The 19419-nt window shown below is 36.3% G+C and overlaps 1 protein-coding gene across 7 annotated transcripts in view; it reads right to left on the reverse strand.

Moving 5' to 3' along the window:
• Positions 1 to 19419, reverse strand: part of SGCE (sarcoglycan epsilon) — a 67520-nt gene that overhangs the window by 30220 nt on the left and 17881 nt on the right. For all 7 annotated transcript variants that reach the window (XM_033420465.2, XM_033420464.2, XM_004265583.3 and 4 more), the window contains 3 exons: positions 11365 to 11487; positions 9358 to 9515; positions 3346 to 3418 (listed from right to left, as the gene is read on the reverse strand). In XM_033420465.2, the coding sequence (XP_033276356.1) occupies positions 3346 to 3418; positions 9358 to 9515; positions 11365 to 11487 (354 nt within the window). The remainder of the gene's footprint in view (positions 1 to 3345; positions 3419 to 9357; positions 9516 to 11364; positions 11488 to 19419) is intronic.

Consider the following 19419-nt stretch of genomic DNA (forward strand, 5'->3'; position numbering starts at 1 on the left):
TTGTTTAGTAATATTTCTGTAAGAATAAAGGCTACTTTTTTTTTAATACTTACTACGAGGCAGGCCAAGCTAAGGGAAAGAGGTGAATTACCGTATTTAACACTCACAAGCAGAAGGTAAGCAGGTACTTGTATTTTTCTCCATAGGTTCAGAAAGGGAAGCTGATCTTGCGATCATTTGAATTTACCTCATATGATTTTCATCTAAGCTAAAAGAGACTGTATATATAAAGTGCTCAATGGAGCTCCCAATATAGAGTAAGAACTGAGAAAATGGTAAACTTTAGCAATTCTTACAATAATATGCACAAGTTAATTACTTGGACTCTGCACTTTACTTAAAAGGAAAAAAAATACGTCTGGACTATACACGGATTTAAAGTCCCCAACAATAATTATATTATGTATATCCTCTGACTTATTTCATTAAAACTCATGTACTATATGTTCTTATTTCTTATACTATTTTTATCTCATGTACTGTTCCATTCTTATTTAATAAACAAAAAACTAAAATTATACGACAAATAACTGAAACCTTGATGACTTCATTTATTATCAAGCCTCTTTAATATTAAAGGACATTCGATGCCAGAGATGAAATCAAGGAGATATTCTGGCTTTCGAGTTTTCAGGAGAGTTTTCTGGAGTGTGGTGTCTCTCCCTAAAGACTAAGTCTTTCAAAGCCCTAATCACAGAAGGCTCTTCACTCATCCCCTACCCTGTAATTTATTCTGCTTATGATTTTGTTAGATTTGTTTGATGTATAGCCCATCTGCAATCTTCTAAAATATGCTATGTTTATTCTCTTTTATGTAGATAAGTTTCCTGTTTTATACTGATACGTTTCCTGTTTTATACAGATAAACAGGAGCTTAATCATGCTACATTTTTCCCCATACTGAGAAACAGTCATGCAGAAAAATGTCATGAAGAACAGTTTCTTGGCAATAAATAATATTTATAAATAATACCAAGGGGTATGCTAGAAGTCTATCATCTATTAATTTCATTCAGTGAAATTTTTCTAAAAAAGCGTGCAAAACTTTTTCCTCATTATCAGTGCTACTCCTTGGAGAACTATTACTTGGCTTTCCCTAATCCATGTGACCCTCCGTGGCTCCTTTCTGAGACTTGCGGCCGCCACGCCCTCCGAGGCTCCAGGCTGTGCAGCTGCCTGCCGTCTACCCGGCCAAGTGCTGCTGCCAGGCCTCCCAGAGATGAGTCACAGTAGCTTTCTAACTTTGGGGAAATCCCGTGCCTGCTATATTTGGATATCACGGAGGCCAAGGGAACAGTAGCCAACAGATTGGTGGCAGGCCTCTGAGGCACTAAACCCAATTTAGAGAATCACTCTATGTACTCTCCTTGAGCTCCATGCTGTATGATTCTACATGACTAATTTCCCATTAGGTCGCCCAGAGCAGGAGACTGCTGGGCAGGGAGTTGCACCGAGCATGGTTATCCGGATATTCAACCCTTGTTACTTCTTTCCTAACCTTATCCGGGAGAAACGGCATGTGTACAGGCCATGCTCAAAGATGTACGTCCTAGTGTCCACATGCATTCCATCGAGACAAGCAAGGAAAAATGCCTGCCATTTGGTGCACTGATTTTCAGAGTTTGGGCCACTGACCCTTATGTAAAAGGAGGCTTTCAAAACCCACGTACTCGTGCTCCCTCAACCCTGATTTAAATAAGTAGCCCCTAATGCCAACTTTCAATCCTTCAGTCATCTAACAGTCTTACATTAGTATCTGCTTGAACATGGGTCCCCACATGTGTACTATGTATTGAGTACATGTGTGTGGACCCATGTACTCTGTATTGACAGATGCCTGTGTACTCTGTATTGACAGAACTGAGACCAGACTTGAGAAGGAGGAGATTCAAAACTGTAGACCAGGCTATCTTTCAGTTTGTAGGGGCTCCCATACCTGACAAAGGGTTTTGAGTCCCTCTGAGAGCATAATAGTGAGGTTAGTGGTCCAAGCCCACTGCAATGGAAGTATATAACTAAACTGATGGATTCCCAAGGAGAAAGGGAACTTCGCAACCATTCTGCTCATTAAAGGTATTCCAAATTCTACAAGGACAGCTTGGACTGGATGCAAGTATCCAATTACAATTGGAGTCAAGAATAAAAATCTCCTTGATCCAAACATGAATACCTTCCAAAAGCCCTTGGGAAGTAGAAAAGTGGGTAAAGAGTCTTCTGACCAGGCCAAAGGAACTGGTACTTGGACTTTCTTTTCATATATGAAGGTCATTTTAAATTTTAAACTAGCACATTTCTTGTCTGCAATTATTACAGCTAAAATGCCTGGGGAAAAAACTCATGCTAAGGGTTTCAAAAACTTCCAGCAATCTTCTCCCCAATTATGTACTGCATTATCAATTCTATCGAAATTGCTTTCTTTCATATACTGTAAAGGTAATTTTTAACTCAGCCTTTACTGAATTATTATGAATTCCAAATTAGTAGTCTCTGATAAAATGTGTTGTGTTTGCTTATTTGTTTTCAATCATACTAGTAAATAGAAGTAAGAATTTTCCTATCCAGGATGCACAACTGTTTTACTGTTTTGGGGGGGGGAAATGCTATATCAGTTCTTCTCCTGTCACCCTCATAAATGATATCTGGTATAGTACCCCATGATTTATAAACTTTAACCACAAAGTGTTTAGTGGTATGTATTTTTCCCATTGAATGCCAAAACAGGATCAGAATATTTGAGAGTGTAATTCTTGGAATCTCTCCTGTGTCCCTAACCTTCTAAATCCTTAGGCATCACTTACAATTCAAGCATGTGTAACAATAAATTGTTGTTGGACTCCAGCAATTACAGATGCATGATTAGCTATTGAGAAAGGAGACTGTGACCCAAATTATGGTTTATTTCTGTCCATCAACAACTCTTTATCATCATATACAACCAAACTACCACCGATGATAGGTTTGAAAGTAAAATAATACCAATCATGCATTCTACGATCAGCCCTATGTCAAGCACATTTTGAGACTTAAATGATGGCATCCTTACCTCAGACTTATGAGAGAAATAGTATTCTTAGTCTCACTTTACAGATGATTTAACCAAGGCCTGGAGAAAATAAGTGGCCTCTACATTTGGTTCCCTACCCTGAGGTTTTCAGCACCAAAACACATCATGATATTTTATAATGAATTAAATATTGCTTAGTTTTCTACATTTTACTATTTCATTAGTTATAGTAGGTATGTGGTCCTTTAAAATCCTTAACTATGTTTTACATACATATAAAATATAATGCAATACTTCTTGCAAAAAAGGAAACAATCAGCAACATATTTTTCCATACCTACCTTCTGCTGACATTATATTAATTATCAAATTATGCCTTGCAGTCTCAAAGGTACGCCTATTGTAGGCAGTTATCTATTAGAAAAAGAAAGTCTCATTAAAGAAGTAAAATGTTATTCGGAAAACGAAATTCATTAAGGACAAAATGAAAACAAATTGTCGTTCTTTCCATTTTCATTATTTGTTTATATACTTACAAAATATTCCTTCTCTGGACAAGAATCCAGAGCTTTTAGCAATATTGTGGGAAAATAGATAATTAGGTATATTTAACATGCTAAAACAAGTTAAAATCAGAAAAACCCTTTTATAGAAGACTGTTAAGTGCCAGTAGCAATGCAGATGCATCATTAGTAAATGGATTAACCATTACGAATTACTTACCAGAGCTGTTCTAAAATTTCAAAAAAGCCAAAACAATATATTGGTGTACTTTTAAATGGAGCTTAAGGATCATACCAGAAAGTACACTTTAAAACAAGCACATCTCTGTGTTGTTTGCATTCAGTACTAAACTGCACACCAACCAGTCAAGAAATGTCACGAACCCTTTGGAAATCACATCTCACAATGGGAGTAGAGCAGTAAGGATCACAGTCTAAGAAGATGATGGCAAATGCTCAAAAACACAAATCAATCCCTTCACAGAGTCAAATATTAGTAAATGTTCGCAGAGCCAATGAACTTACATCAAAGTCAATTCAGAAACAGCCACTGCAAACAACAAACAAAGCAAAGGCCAACAACAGGATATGGCTTCAAAAATCAAGGAATAATTAACTTTATAACAGATATTAAATCACTCAGACAGGCCTGCAGTACCTCAAAAAAACCCCAAATGATTGTGTAAAAGTCTTAGCATCCCAGCACTAGCCTTCTGGCAGTAACTGCAGCTGTAGTTGACACTGAGACAAAAAAGACAAAACTGACGCAAACTGAAAAGAAATATCTTGCATATTTAAAAACAAGTATCAAAGATTTTAATAGCATCACATATGAGCTTTAAATAAAATACATTACACTCATCAGAAATATTATTTGAGAGAACAGTGAAAATCAGAAGTTTGGAATAAAAAATTCCAAACCTTGAACAATATTTCAAAGTACATATTCTGAAACGTGTCTTATTCCACAAAGATAAAAGCACTTATCTCTCCACAATTTGTCAAATTTCTTTTGGATTTAATGATTTCTTTGCTGCTCTCTATTGGGACACATGGTCAATTAGGTTCACACTGAACACTAAAATTAAGACTAGTCATTAAAATTAACGAGGCATTATTGTTCACAAGCAAATGAAGATATGCAAAAACATTTGGGAATCCTCATGATTTTAAAAGTTTACCCTGCAAAAAATTTAATAATATTCTCAGTGGAAAAAAAATACTAGATACTATTTGTTATAATATCTCAAAGCTAATGCTAGAAAAAAAGATTAAACATTTTCAGATTAATGGCAATATTTTTCTGGCTAGCCTACCCATAATTATCACAAGTTTCATTACTGTAAATTTCATAAATTCTAATAAGTGTTTTTAAATCAGAGGCTACACAAGAGAGTGAAGAACCTTTCATGAATCCGGAGGAAGAATTTTATTACCTGAATTTATATTTAATGCTTAATTTTAACAGCTGTAACAGAATGCAATTCTTCTATGACTTCTAATGAGATATTTAAATACTGTAATATTCTCAGTCGAATTCTACTTATCATGATGATGTGAAGCCCTTCATAGCAAAGAGGTATGCACATTTGTGAACTTTCTGATCCCCTATTTCTAAAATAGTGGCTGATCTATTTTAGATGCTTAATAAGTAGCTACTGAATAAATTAATTAGTGGATGTATATGATTAAATATTAGTTTAAGATATGCAAAATCTTTTGACTATATTATTAATAGAATATTTTTAAACACTGAAAATGTTATTATATATGGATGTAGAAATGAGTTATTTACAGATAAATCAATACTGTGTTAGATGAAAGATATGCTAAGTTTTCATAATCTTCTTAAAATATTTATTTATTTATTTATTGGCTGCATTGGGTCTTCCTTGCTGCATGCAGGCTTTCTCTAGTTGCGGTGAGCGGGGGCTGCTCTTCGTTGCAGTGTGCGGGCTTCTCAGTGCAGTGGCTTCTCTTGTTGTGGAGCACGGGCTCTAGGTGCACGGGCTTCAGTAGTTGTGGCCGTGGGCTCTAGAGCTCGGGCTCAGTAGTTGTGGTGCACGGGCTTAGTTGCTCCGCGGCATGTGGGATCTTCCTGGACCAGGGCTCGAACCCGTGTCCCCTGCACTGGCAGGCAGATTCTCAACCACTGCGCCATCAGGGAAGCCCCCATCATCTTTTTGGATATTATTTGATACATATTCATAACATTGTATGTTGGTAGTAAGGTGTAATGCACCCCTGTGAATCCTGGTTCAACACGTGTTTCTCTCCTACCCTAGCCTCTTGCCTCTCTCCAACCAGAGTAAACATTTTGGATTTTGTGTTTATCATCCCATCCATTTTAAATATAGTTTTATTATCCATGCATGTATGCTTAAAACATATTGTCCATTTTTCTGGGTTTTGAGCGCCTATAAAAATAGTAAACTGTATGCAGTCTTCTGGGGTTTGTTTGGTTGTTTTCAACATTACGTTAAAAACATTCATTCATGTTGCCAGGCAAGCTTAAGTTCATTGCTGCTACAAATGTTCACTGTGCGAATACCCCCCAATTTATCTATTCTCTTGCTGCTGGACTTCTGGATCTCAACTGGTTTGTGGGTTTCCAGTGTTTTCCTATACACACATTGCTCAGTGAACATGACTGTGCATGCCTTTGGGTGGACATTTGCAAGTGTTTCTTTTTCTTTTTTTTTTTTTTGGCCATGCTGCGTGGCTTGCAGGATGCTAGTTCCCCGACCAGGGACTGAACCCAGGCCACAGCAGTGAAAGCACCAAGTCTTAACCACTGGACCGTAAGGGAATTCCCTGCAATTGTTTAAGTGCATATCTGGAAGTGGGACTGCTAGATCATAGGGTACAGTGATACTCAGCTATGTGAAATATTCGGTTTTCCAGCCCATATCCACTGCAATGACCTTTACTGAGGATAAAATTCTGAGGTTCTAAATTGAATATGCCTCCTTACTGAGGAGAGTAAGTTTCTTTACTTAAATGGCATTGATGTCTCCTCTTTGGTGAAATGTCTGTTCATGTCTTTTTCTTATTGAAATTGTAGGAGTCCTTTTTTATATTTGACACACTTATCATTAGTCGGCTAGATATATTTAAAATATCATCTTCCAGCTTGTGGGTTGTCTTTTCTTTAATGTTTTCTTTTGATGAACAGAAGTTCACAAGTTTAATATGGTAAAATTTATCAATCTTTTCTCTTAAATAAAAAAAATTAGGTGTTATTTAAGATATCTTTCCCTCCCCCAAACTCAGAAAGATACTCCTCTACAGTTTTATATAATAGTTTAAATTTTTGCTAAATCCTTAATCTACCTAGACATGAGTTTTGTATTTCCTGTGAAGAATCTAATTTTATGTTTGCCATATGCTGAGCACCAGTCAATAAACTGACCTCCTTTTCCCTAATCTGTGATCTCTGGCACCATCTCTTTAGACATATATCATTGTTCTTTATGTAGATGGATCTGTCTCTGGGCTCCCTATTTTATTCATTGGTTAATTTGTCTATCCCTGTATCAATACAAACTTATGATTGATTACTACATATTTACAATAAATCTTGCTATCTGGAAAGGAAAGAAATCTTTCCCCTTTTTATTCTTCTTTAAGCATGTCTTGATTTTGCTTTATTATCTTCTTTATAAATTTTAGAATTAGTTGCCAAGTTCCATGAAATAACCTACTGAGATTTTTTTACTGGAACTGCATTGAATCTATAGATCAATTAGGGGGAAAGTGATGCTTTCATGATTTTCAGTCCTCCTATCCCTGAATGAACTATCTTTTCATTTATATAGGCATTCTTTAATATCAACAAAGTTTTATAATTTTTCCCATACAGAACTTGCATACCTTCTGTTAGATTTATTCCAAGTACATTATAATTTTGTTGCTACTAAAAAATGGTATCTTTTAAAAACATGTATTTTTCTCAGTACTTGTATTTAATGAATAAATATAACTAAATTTTTTATATTGATCCCATAGCTTACTGCTAGGCTTTCTGAAGATTTTAATAGCCTATAGACTCTTTATATCATTGACTATTCCATTTCTTCCTTTCGAATAGTTATAAATTTCTTTTTCTTTCTTTACTGCACTGGATAGGATTTCTAATATATTCTGTAATAGATGTGATACAGGGTGTCATTCTTGTTTTGTTCCTGAATTTAAATGGCATTCCTCTAGTGTTTTCCCATTAAAAAATGATGTTTGCTATTAGTTTTGATAAATAACCTATTAGGTTAAGGAAGTTCACTTATATTCCTAATTTGCTAAGAGTTATTTTTTTCTTATCAAGAATAGGCGTTGAATTTTATTACATGCTTTCTCTGAATCTTCAAGGTGATTGTGTTTTTCTTTTTTAATCTAGCAAGGTGGTGACTTACATTTATGTATTTCTATTATAGCTTTACTGAATATTTTAAAAATTATTTTGACAATAACTCCAAATAACTTTCTTTCTTATATCTACATATATTTCTATCTTATATCAACATTGCCTTAAGAAAGCAGATTTATAGATAGAAATCACTGAAATGTCATGTTAATACAAACTTCAGTTCAAATGAAGAAACACCTTCTCTCAGCCAGCATGGAAGCTCATCTCCAGAGTCCACGGCTGATTAAAACTTTGGAGAACAACTCAAAGCATGTAATCTCCTGAGAATCTACAGAAATTCTACAAATTTTTGGTGGTAGAAAACATGCCACGCAGGACATATGCAAACTCCCGGCAATTCCAGTAGCAGTTCCTATGCTGGTGCCCTGGTCACTACCAGTAAGCTTTTATGGAATTGAAGAGTTAAATTCCAGTTTAAGATCCTAGAGGCATCTAGGCATAAAACTATAGTAGGCCTCTCCTGCCGTTAATGGCCATTATAATTCTGATTTTGTTAGGTATAGTAAAGAGTGAAACACCTTTAGCTTTTACATCCATTCATTAAAAAAAAATTAATTCCCATTAAAGGTTTGATGTCATCACTGTTTTTGTTTCAATTTCTAATATCTTCCAGGTATGATATTAGGTACTGGTAAAAATCTGATTAATTATAGCACCATCATCACTCCCAAAGTAAAGGTCAAACATATCCGCATGGCTTACAGAGCCCTCAAAGATCTGCTCCTACCAACATCAACACTTCCATTCCCATCATTTGCCCTCTGGAGTGCATCCTGTCCTCTAGCCACACTTGTAGTTCTCTAAGACTATGTGGTTATGTTTATGCCTCCAAGATTTTGATGTGCTGCATCTTCTGCCTAAAATAGCCTTCCTTCTACTTAGTGAATTTCTATTTACCCTCTTACAACTCTGCATCAAACAGCCCCTTCTTATTATAACAGTTACGTCAGTGCTGGCTAAGTTTGGGTTTCCATTCAGTGCTTCAACCCCTGAACTGTAAGACATGGCAGAGCACAGCTACTATTCATCTTTCTACCACCGACACCTATCATAATGTTCAGCACATGGTAGGGGCTCAAAAGACGTCTCCTTAATGACTGAATGAACATGAAATCTGAAATTAAAATTTGGAGAAAATAAGTGTTTTAAGTTTTTGTTCATTTTATTAAATAGAATTCACAGTAATTTATTTCTTTTAAATACCTTTTAATTTTTTTCACTAATTTAGATGACACTTTTTTACATAAAAGCTGAAACAAAAAACTCTGTAGATGAACAGAAAGGAATGGTACATTTGCAAATGTTATCTAGTGTGTTTTCATGCATAAAATACTGAAAACCACTGCCATGTAATTTTAATCACAACATTTGAAACTCAAATTACAAAAAAATCAAGAATATAATTTTGCTCTTTCTAAGTAAATTACCTCAATGACTGTTGGTTTCCCCACATTTTCAGCCGTTGGAGACCCATATAGGACTCCATCACTATATGGTGTCCTTTGGATATACCGAAGCCATCCAGGCCGGTCTGGGTAACCCATTAAATTTGTGTTAAATGTTATGGGATCATTACTAATCTCGCCTAGGTAAGAAACACAGAAGTAAGATATAAGACAGTTATTTTCACATGTTGCTTTGATCGTTTCAATAAAAATATGTCTGTCTAAAATTTTTTTCTTAACATTTGTAGCAAATTAAATACACACCAAAAAAAATCCATCGGGGAATTCAGATTAGGGCCTCATGTAAGAAAAATATCCTTTTGGTTGTTTAGTTAGTCTAGAAATCTGATTCAACAAAGAAAGCATATTCACACAATTTGGGGGTAAATTTCCTTTTCTTTTTTGGGGGGAGGAGGTCACATAGCAGTGGAAAAGTTCTACCAATGAGACAACTATCTTTCAGGAAAATCCCCTAATCATGTTGATGTATTCATTCTTCTGAGAAACCTTCCTTTCATGAAACTCTGAGCACTATCAAACTCATCTTAAGGGATATCTCAAAATTATAAAAGTATCATCAAAACAAAAATAATGTAATTTAAAAACAATGGAGGATGAGTTGAAAAAATCCAAATCCAAGTCCAAAAGAACTGCAATAACATGACATTTATTAATAATAAATAATAATGGTGTCATTTTATTAGCATGTGCCTGGCCTCTACAGGCACTATTTCATCCGATTTTCAAACATACCAATGGAAGTAGTACTCTTATTAGCCCTAATTTTATTGATGTAATACGTAATTTTCCATGTTAATTCTTCATGGTCATATTAAGTGGTGAAACTAGAATTTTTTTTTTTTTCTTTCAGTACGCGGGCCTCTCACTGTTGTGGCCTCTCCCGTTGCGGAGCACAGGCTCCGGACACGCAGGCTCAGCGGCCATGGCTCACGGGCCCAGCCGCTCTGCGGCATGTGGGATCTTCCCGGACCGGGGCACGAACCCGTGTCCCCTGCATCGGCAGGCGGACTCTCAACCACTGCGCCACCAGGGAAGCCCCTGAAACTAGAATTTAATCTTGGCTGACTCCAGAAATATGCTCTTAACTACATTTTCTTCTCCAGTGTTGAAGCTGCTGCTCACAAGGTTTAGCTATATAGTTTTGCAAAAAGAGAATGCCCCTCACGAGAACACACTTTTTAAGTAATTGATGAAAAGACTGCCTTGTTTCTTGAATGCTGGTGAGAACATGCTTAACTATATTTTACGAGTGTTTTCAGGTATGCTATTCATCATATAATCCACAAAAATAATATTTATATTAATTCTAATGCTGGAATATTCAGAAATTCATTTTTATTTGTTACTTAAGTAAAAGTCATAATAACAATGTATTTTCTCTTGCTATTCTTTCTGTATCTTCGTTAATTTGATGGCATTTGTGACAATCCAACATAACATAATTTAAACCGATAGTAAATTAAATAGGACTTCGTAACTGGTATTACTTTGAAGAAAAATTAATCTCCATTATATGATTATGAAGTTATATAAAATTATCTCATATTGTAAAAGTTTTTTTGAGAACTCTTTCTTAATACCGTATTTCTATCTCTTCTACAACATATGTATAGTTTTCCAAAAATCAATGTACTCTGTAAGATTCTTAAGTCTTAATGTGTAAAATTGTAATTGTACATCTATAATTATTTCTCTGAGAATACAGGTAGATCATTTGTCAGAAGCACAAAACTCAAGACTAGGAAATCAGAAATACGCTTTCTTTAAATTTCAAAAATGAGTTATTTCCTTCGGTAATTAAATTTCTAATCTTAAAATGGGAAATATTCTATAACAATCAATTTATCACATATCCAGACCATGTCAAGTAATGTCAGTAATATTTGATCATATATCATCTAGATTATGCACATTGAACAAAAAGAAAAATTTAGTAAACTAACCACTTTTTTTCCCGCCAGAACATACCAGGTTTTGGGTAAGGTGGAAATTCCCCCTTAAAATACTCTCTTTCCAAAACATGTACAAAGAGGACACCTGCAGATGGGTAGACATTCCGATCAGAGTGCACCTTGGAGAAAATAGTGTACACTGAAAACAAAGAGGGAAGATAAGAGACAGAAAGACAAATAATGAGCTCTGCTTTTGAAAATTCACTTACACTGTAAAGAAGGGTTTCACTATGTAGAAATTTCTGAGAAAACTGAAGCAACATGCAAGATTGTTAAGAAGTTTGTTTTAAAGGGGAGTGGTTTTAGGACAAAGCATGGAACAACTCTCAACTTGCTGTGTTTATAGACTTTTCAAATATTATGTAAGCAGAATTAGGCATATTTAATATTTTAAATTATTATTAAATAATAAAGACATCCATGAAATCTCTTTTGTAATTTTTATGGAGATTATTACCAACAAAATACATCATGAGAACTGATCAGCTATATAATTGCTACAGTATATTTTTTCTTTTTCCTTTTTTCAAAGCAAAGTATAAAGAGTCATTTTTTTAAAATGGTAACAATCTCCACCATATTAACTGTCTGCCAGACAGAGCATATCGGACTACATAATACCATTGATATATGTAAGATGACTTTCATATATATTGATACTTATAAAAATGCATTGGATACTGTTTCTTTGAGTATTATTCCCCCATCTTTCCTGGAAATGATTTATTCCACTTTACCTGATCTCGACATTTAATAATTCACACATACAATCTAGTCTATTATGCTACCTCCTAAATAAGCAATAACAATTACATCACAAAATTCAGTGCAAATCATTTCTTTAAGTGAAATGGGGCAGATTTCATGATTTACTGGTTACTTAAGATACATGATGTGAGTACATTAAAATGACCAAATTGGTTTGATTAGTTTCAACTTATCGTTTTTTTCCTCTGATATCATCGTCTCCACCAACACAATACTGCCATTACCCTTGTCACCTCTACAATCTCTTTTGATTTTCTATCTTCCTGTTTGGCTACTGGCTGCAATTTTTAAACAGATAAACCCTATCAGGCAAGTTCTTTCTCTTAGTCACTGATGGATTTGTAAATGTAGTAATTAACCTTAAGAACTCAAGGCTGCTCACTCCCGGGCTCACAACTAACTAAAAGCCCTTGGATGGCAAAATCACTGACAGTGAATTTTTCAGCATAAAAATAGGAACTCCCACAAAAATGTTTCTTTATCTGTGAAAACTTGCCCCTACAGTTCTGTGGATGGCTGCCAAAAATGGGGAACTGAACTAAAATATTTGGCTTGTAGCTTCATGTATCCATAGCTTTACTACTAAAAACACAACTTCAAAGGCTGTGGTAACAGAAGGAAGGAAGCGGCAAGTTAGGTTTAAATTAGGTAATAGGGAGGCTCGTTCTTTCCTGACTTGTTTTGTACTAGCACTGGTAAGCATTCCCATGGCATTTAGAATACCCATTCTCTACCCAAGAGCAATTTACTCACCTGTGAAAATGGTCCCGTTCCAAAAAAACAAGAATAAGTGAATCACAGAAAAATAGTAAGGATGAGAATTAGAGATTTTTCACCAGCTGGATTCCATGGCATCCGCTGAATGCTTGGTGCTGTGGAGAATGTGAAGATGAAGGAGACCCAGTCCCTGCCTTTCATGAGCTCACCATCTGGTTTGGGAGACCAACACTCCCCTAACTAGGTATGACCCCAGAGAGACAAACTGCTCTGGCAAGACCTGGAAAGATGGTGAAGAGCAATGGAAGCTGGAAAGACCTGGGAAAGGTTTATATAAGAAGTAGAATTCAATATGGCTTTTAAACTGCTAGCAAGATTCTGAAACTCAGAGATGGGCAATTTCAGCGTTGAAATGTGCAAGATACAAAAGTGGGATACTGCAGGGCCCTTTCAAGAAATGGAATTAAGCCAGTAACGCTAGATCCTGGTAGGGGGGAGGAAAACTGGGAAGGTGAGTCAAATTATGGAGAGCTGTGAACTCCTGGTGAGAAGTTATTTCATTCTATACAGAAAGGTGTTTAAATTCTAGATCACAATCCTACATCCAAGGCACAGGAATGTTTTGCATAATTCAAAGGAATCTCTTTGGAGCTTATCCAATTTATTCTTTTTAGAGATTAAAAACACCTTGAAGTCCAGCACTGAACTTTATTTACCTTTGTTATTTTCTCGGCACCTAGAAGGTGTCTGGCATATGTGAATAATTTTATAAATGGATGAATACATTCTAATACAAAGCACTGTAGAGGGAAACACAGTTCTTATGTTTATGTTCTAAATATATATAATTCTTAACTTCATTTTCAGTTTTGTAACCTAAATTAATTCTCATATGTGTGTAGCAGTTTATGGGTTACCATCCTCCATTTACATTATAAACTACTAACAGTCTCCCGTAGTTTTTGCTGACATAAGGTGGTAAAAGCTAGCTTATAAATCAAAAAGAAAAGTTGTTCATATTAATAATATTGAAATGGTCCTATTTTCTATATGGCCCATGGCAGGGCCTAAAATAGAACCATAAAAGGGTACTTGTCACTGTTTATTACCTCACTTCAAGGACTAGTGTAGAACATCTCACTTTCTGCTTTCATAAAACAAAACAAACAAACAAAAAAAAAACAACAAACAACATTTCTACAATCTACAGAGCCAAACCACAATCTACCATGGCCCTCCTGGGTTTTAAGATTACATGCGCATTTCTTTATCCATGTGTAAAACTGCCTTTCTGCAATCTGCTGAACTGCATACTTGCTGGTCAGTTACCTTGGCAACTCTGCAGTAAAGCCCGCTTCACTGTAAGTATAGTATGCCATTCACTTTGAGAAAAACATGATACAGATGTATGACACACTCATCATCTAGAAATGGGAAATGACTATGCCACTATGTTTTGTTTGTGAAAATAATACTTCCTTTCTGTAGCATCAGTTTAAATTATGGGCACCCACAGCACATTTTAGAGAAGTGCCCTTTACCTTACCCTTCCCATTTGTTACTTGCAAAAACAAACAGCTCTTCAACAGAGGCTATTTGGGCAGTATTTACACCTAGCTTCCTTTCAAAAGCAACAAAGTGACATACAGAATTCAGACTTGGGCTCTTGTTCTAAACATGAGCGATATGAACAATACTGATAGGGTTTGCACTAACACCAAAAAAGTCTGTTACTTAACAGTGAACACATGTTGCACTCACCTATGTCTAGGTAGTACTCACAAACAGCAAGCTTGACGCATATTGTTTTCCCTAAAAGAAAGTCTTGAAAGTGAAATTGAAACACTTTAAGAATCTCTGAAATACACATCTCTGAAAAAAAATCTCTGAAGAGTCTCTGAAATATACAAGCATACAGTGCCTTGCTAATCAAGCTGAGGTCACAGGGTCTGGCTGCTCTGTGGATTGCATGGCTCTCCAATCCTCTAGGGCTGCAAATCCATTACCTCTGCAAACACATGCCACTGGATACAAATGAAACTAGAAACCAGTCTGTGGCTAAATCCGTGCAAATCCATCACCATTAATGGGCAAAACAATTAAACCAAAAGTCCAACCCACGGGGGGTCAAAAACATCATCTTCAAACCGCAAGGGTAGCTAGATTTGCAAAGATTAAAAACTGAAGACGGGTAGTCATAAATAACGGCATTTTTTACAGGAAAAAGTACATATCTGAGTTGAAAAGAGCAAAAGGATATGTGGGCAAGTGGCAGGGTTATATTTCACCCTCCCTAAATGCAGGTCCAATATTCCTTGTTAACATGCTACCAAAATCTTTCTATAAAACTGTTCCCTGTATGTTTTAATCATAAGGCATAGAAACTACAAACCATTTTCAAAAATGTATCTTATGGGACAGCAGAGAGCCAAGAACCAAGTAACAGACGGTGATGGCGGTAGCAATAAAGTGGGACCTCATGCTAGCTAAATAGCATCCTGTCTTCCTTTATTAATAATCCATTTGGAATTCTCTCCCTATGGGAGCAACACTGAGATGAAAATATGAGGGTGCACATTTGTGTGCTTATTTACAATTACTTAAAAACAAAAGCAAATCTGTATGTGTTTAGTAAACATCAAATTTTGAAAGGGTTTGGTGGTGCATTGCTAACGAATCTAGAGCATAACACTTCACAATTATCACAATGATTTTTTTTAATGGCATATGCACGTGCACAGGCACATACAAAGTCCACTCTCTACAAAAGAGTCCGGAGAACCCCTATCAGCCCTTTTTCTGCATCAAGAACAAGGACATGACTATAAACTGGCTGCTGAGTGTGACACCCTACAAGTCTCAGGTAGATTTAAGTCTTAAAGTCTCTCCTCTGAAGTCATAAAGGATTGTCAGTATTCACGTCAAGGTGATCTCTCTCTCATAGATGCTTTATCAACAAATTAATCACTTTAAAAGGTCCACTTACATCATCATTTTCTAATTTTTGCAGTTTGAGAGAATACAGTAAAATCTCAGTTTAGCAGGAACCCCAACGAAGGAAACATTTTAGAGACCTGAGTTTTCTAAAGTACTCAGCGGTCGATCCTTCTTCATTATGGCATAAGATCATCATTTGGCACATCAATTATTGCACTTCCCTCTATAATACAGTCATGCCCTTATGGACTGTTTGGTTGCCTTGTCATTTACCGATCCCAGTAGCACTAGCGGGTCACCGTTTGCTAATGCTTTTTATGGTTGTGTGTTTTATAGATTTTCTGTTTTCTCATCTGTAGACACGTTGTCAGCCGTCACTTCTCATTGCTATCCATATGTTTCCTGTAACAGCTCCTCTATCCCTTCTAATTTGCTGCTATTAATCCGCCGCAGGTTTAGAAACGAGGCTACCAAGTGAGGTGGGACTGCATGTTAAAGTAAGAACCAATTTGTACTGTCTTAACGCACGCAGGGCTCTGCCAGGTGTGAAAAACAGGAGCCTGCGTTTGCTGCATCTATTCTTGCTACCCAGAGACCCTTTTGTGGCGTATTTCCTGATTCTTAGTTGACACAGTATACTTCTGAAAGTCTTACTATAATTGGGAGACAGCCATTACTTGAGGAGGTGGCAACATAAACTCTATGTATTAAATGCATTCAGAAATAAATAAGTGTACCACAGAAAGTCTTAATTCAACCCATATGTTACGTAAACAAACTGCCAAATCAAAAGGAGGGAATTTAATGTGCTGTATAAAATAATTTCTTACATATTTGATGTGTGGGAAATATACTGCATAATTTAAACGAAGAGATCTATTGATTAAGTGATCTATTAACCTTAGCAATAGCTAAATCAGCCTAAGAACATAACACACTAAAATAAGTAATTTATTAATAAGAAACTGAAGCCCATTTCCAAAAGCATTTCAATTTTGTTAATTTGCCTCTCGTGTTCAGAGTTTTAAGACGTAAGCTACTCATTGGGAAACATGACAAGGGTGCTTTAACTGAGTGCAAATTAGTTAAATAAGACAGTGCATATTTTCCAACTGTTCATAGTATTGCCTTAATAGTAAGTATTATTTGAAAAAAATTTGGATAAGAATGATGAAGAAGACTTTTAAATATGTTTAAGATACAAAGATAATACTGAATAGTCACTTATCCGGTACAGCTTTTAAAATAAACTTTTGCCTAAGCAACTAGGTATCCCAATTCCTTAAAATCCTATTTACAGAAGAGACACCACGTCTCTGCTAAAGAATTGGAGTATTATTAAAAAGAAAGTTACACAAAAAATACAATTGCTGAAAACTTATTTTACTATATGATCATCTCTGATAATTAGAAACTGTAAGTACGGACAGAAAAAAAAATAAGACTTGACTTCTCTTTTATAGTTTTAATAGCTAAAAGCTCTTTATGACACTCAGAGCCCCTGTATACACAGCACTCCAAGAAGCTGCTACCAATTAATGGTAATTGATTATAAGAGATGAATTCCATTTGATATCTCTGCACCAAGAGAACTCATTTCAGGGTTTTCAAAGCTTGATATATTTATGGTTTCCTTCCTAATTTATTTTTCAATGTGTTATTTCTACAGTCTAATTGAAATTTAATTACTAGACCAGATAATGTCTGTAGAAAAATAGTTTGAAAGGCATCAATATGCAGCCAGGTACACAACCTGTTTTGGTTTTGTTTTTTTTTTTTTCCTCTTTAAAATTTACCCTGTGTTTTATCAATCCAGCTTTATAAATCTTGGCTTAGAGTCAAAAGCTTTTCTCGGCAGTCTGCCCTTCACCCCTTAAGTTTACTCAACATCAAAGTACTGAAGGCCATTCATTGGGCAGTGGTCAGCTATTGTTTTATTTCAGTCACAGATAGTCCACACCTGGGCTGTAGAGCTCATCATGGGGAAGGCATTAAATTGCCTTTTAAAACTTCACTCCTCTAAGAGATAGGACCACTTTTCTCTACATGAGGTAGAAAAGAAACCACTACTTGGATCTTTTTCTACAAGAAGCAGAAAGGTTACTTTGTGAGATTCCCCTCCCCCCAACCAAAGCCACTTACTAAAACCATTTTTCCACACTAGAGTTAAATATCCTGATTTTTCCATAGAATGATCATGTGTTTGTTTTGTTTTGTTGTTTTTTTCTTAAATGTCGGCTGGAAAGTGGTTGCAAACCATTTTTAATTGGTAATCAATAAACTTGGTCTCATAGAACACTGCAATTGAAAGGGGCTTTAGATGTCATCCTGTCAGGGCGTGCCAAATAACTTTCTCTACTAAGAGGCAAATCATTGCATTACTTCCTGCTTGGATATGGCCTCAGCATTCTACTCAATCCAGGATTCCTGACAGATAACATCAATCGGAGTTTGCATGCAAAAAATCAAGTTCAGTCCTTCATTTTATAGTTAACAAAACTGAACCCAGAGAGGCTGAATGACAGGTTCAAGCTTACAGGACTAGGAAGAAGAAGAGCCAGGACTTGAACCCAGGGTAGTTACGTATTTTGTTGATTTGCTAACATGAGGTAATACATTTGGTGGCTGTCCATTACATTATTACAATCCACTAAAGTAAACTCATTACTCTCTGTGTAAGATATTTTAATAATGCAGAACTATAATGATAGGATTTAAATTAGAGGAGGAGACCAGGAAGGTAGAAGCTAAAGAATGAGTTCAAGAGAAACTGAGGAAATAAGAGAATGCAATAATCTGAACTGGTTACCTCACGATGTATTGATCATTTCGATTTTGAGAGCTTACAGTTATGGCTCAGGTTCCAAGGAGAAAATCAGTTTGAGGTCCAGAGGGAGCATGAAATTTGAAAAAGGAAGAGATGGAGATTCTAGAGAATGCTATGGTAAAGGCCTTGGAATACATTTCACTAAGAAGAGCACCATAGCTGAGCCTGACAGCCGGTTAGAGAGTACCTTTATGCAAAATCAAATAGGAATGGAGGGACACGCTTAAAGAGGACAGAAATTCTAGGGATCAACGTTAAAAAGAAGAAACTGAAGAAAAGGGAAAGACTGCAATTTAGTGCAAAATAGTGTGGAGTCCAGAGGAAGGGTCTTTAGTGATCTCCTGTGAGGCAGCAGGAATCACGGCAGGTCCCAAATCCCTGGGAGATGACAGAAGTAAATTGCAGATGGCAATACTGAGGGCCATCTGGGGCCATAATTGGTAAGATTAGAAAATGGGAAGGGGCTTCCCTGGTGGTGCAGTGGTTAAGAATCTGCCTGCCAATGCAGGGGACACGGGTTCGAGCTCTGGTCCGGGAAGATACCACATGCCATGGAGCAACTAAGCCCGTGGCCACAACTACTGAGCCTGCGCTCTAGAGCCCGCGAGCCACAACTACTGAGGCCGCGTGCCACAGCTACTGAAGCCCATGCGACAAGAGCCCGGGCTCATCAACACAATGAGAAGCCCTTGCGCTGCAATGAAGAGTAGCCCCGCTCGCCGCAACTAGAGAGAGCCTGTGCGCAGCAACGAAGACCCAACACAACCAAAAATAAATAAAATAAAATAAAAAGAAAACAGGAATAGTGGATGTGCCGAAGAA

This window comes from Orcinus orca, chromosome 9 (assembly GCF_937001465.1).
Source record: "Orcinus orca chromosome 9, mOrcOrc1.1, whole genome shotgun sequence".
In the NCBI taxonomy this organism is placed as follows: Eukaryota; Metazoa; Chordata; class Mammalia; order Artiodactyla; family Delphinidae; genus Orcinus; species Orcinus orca.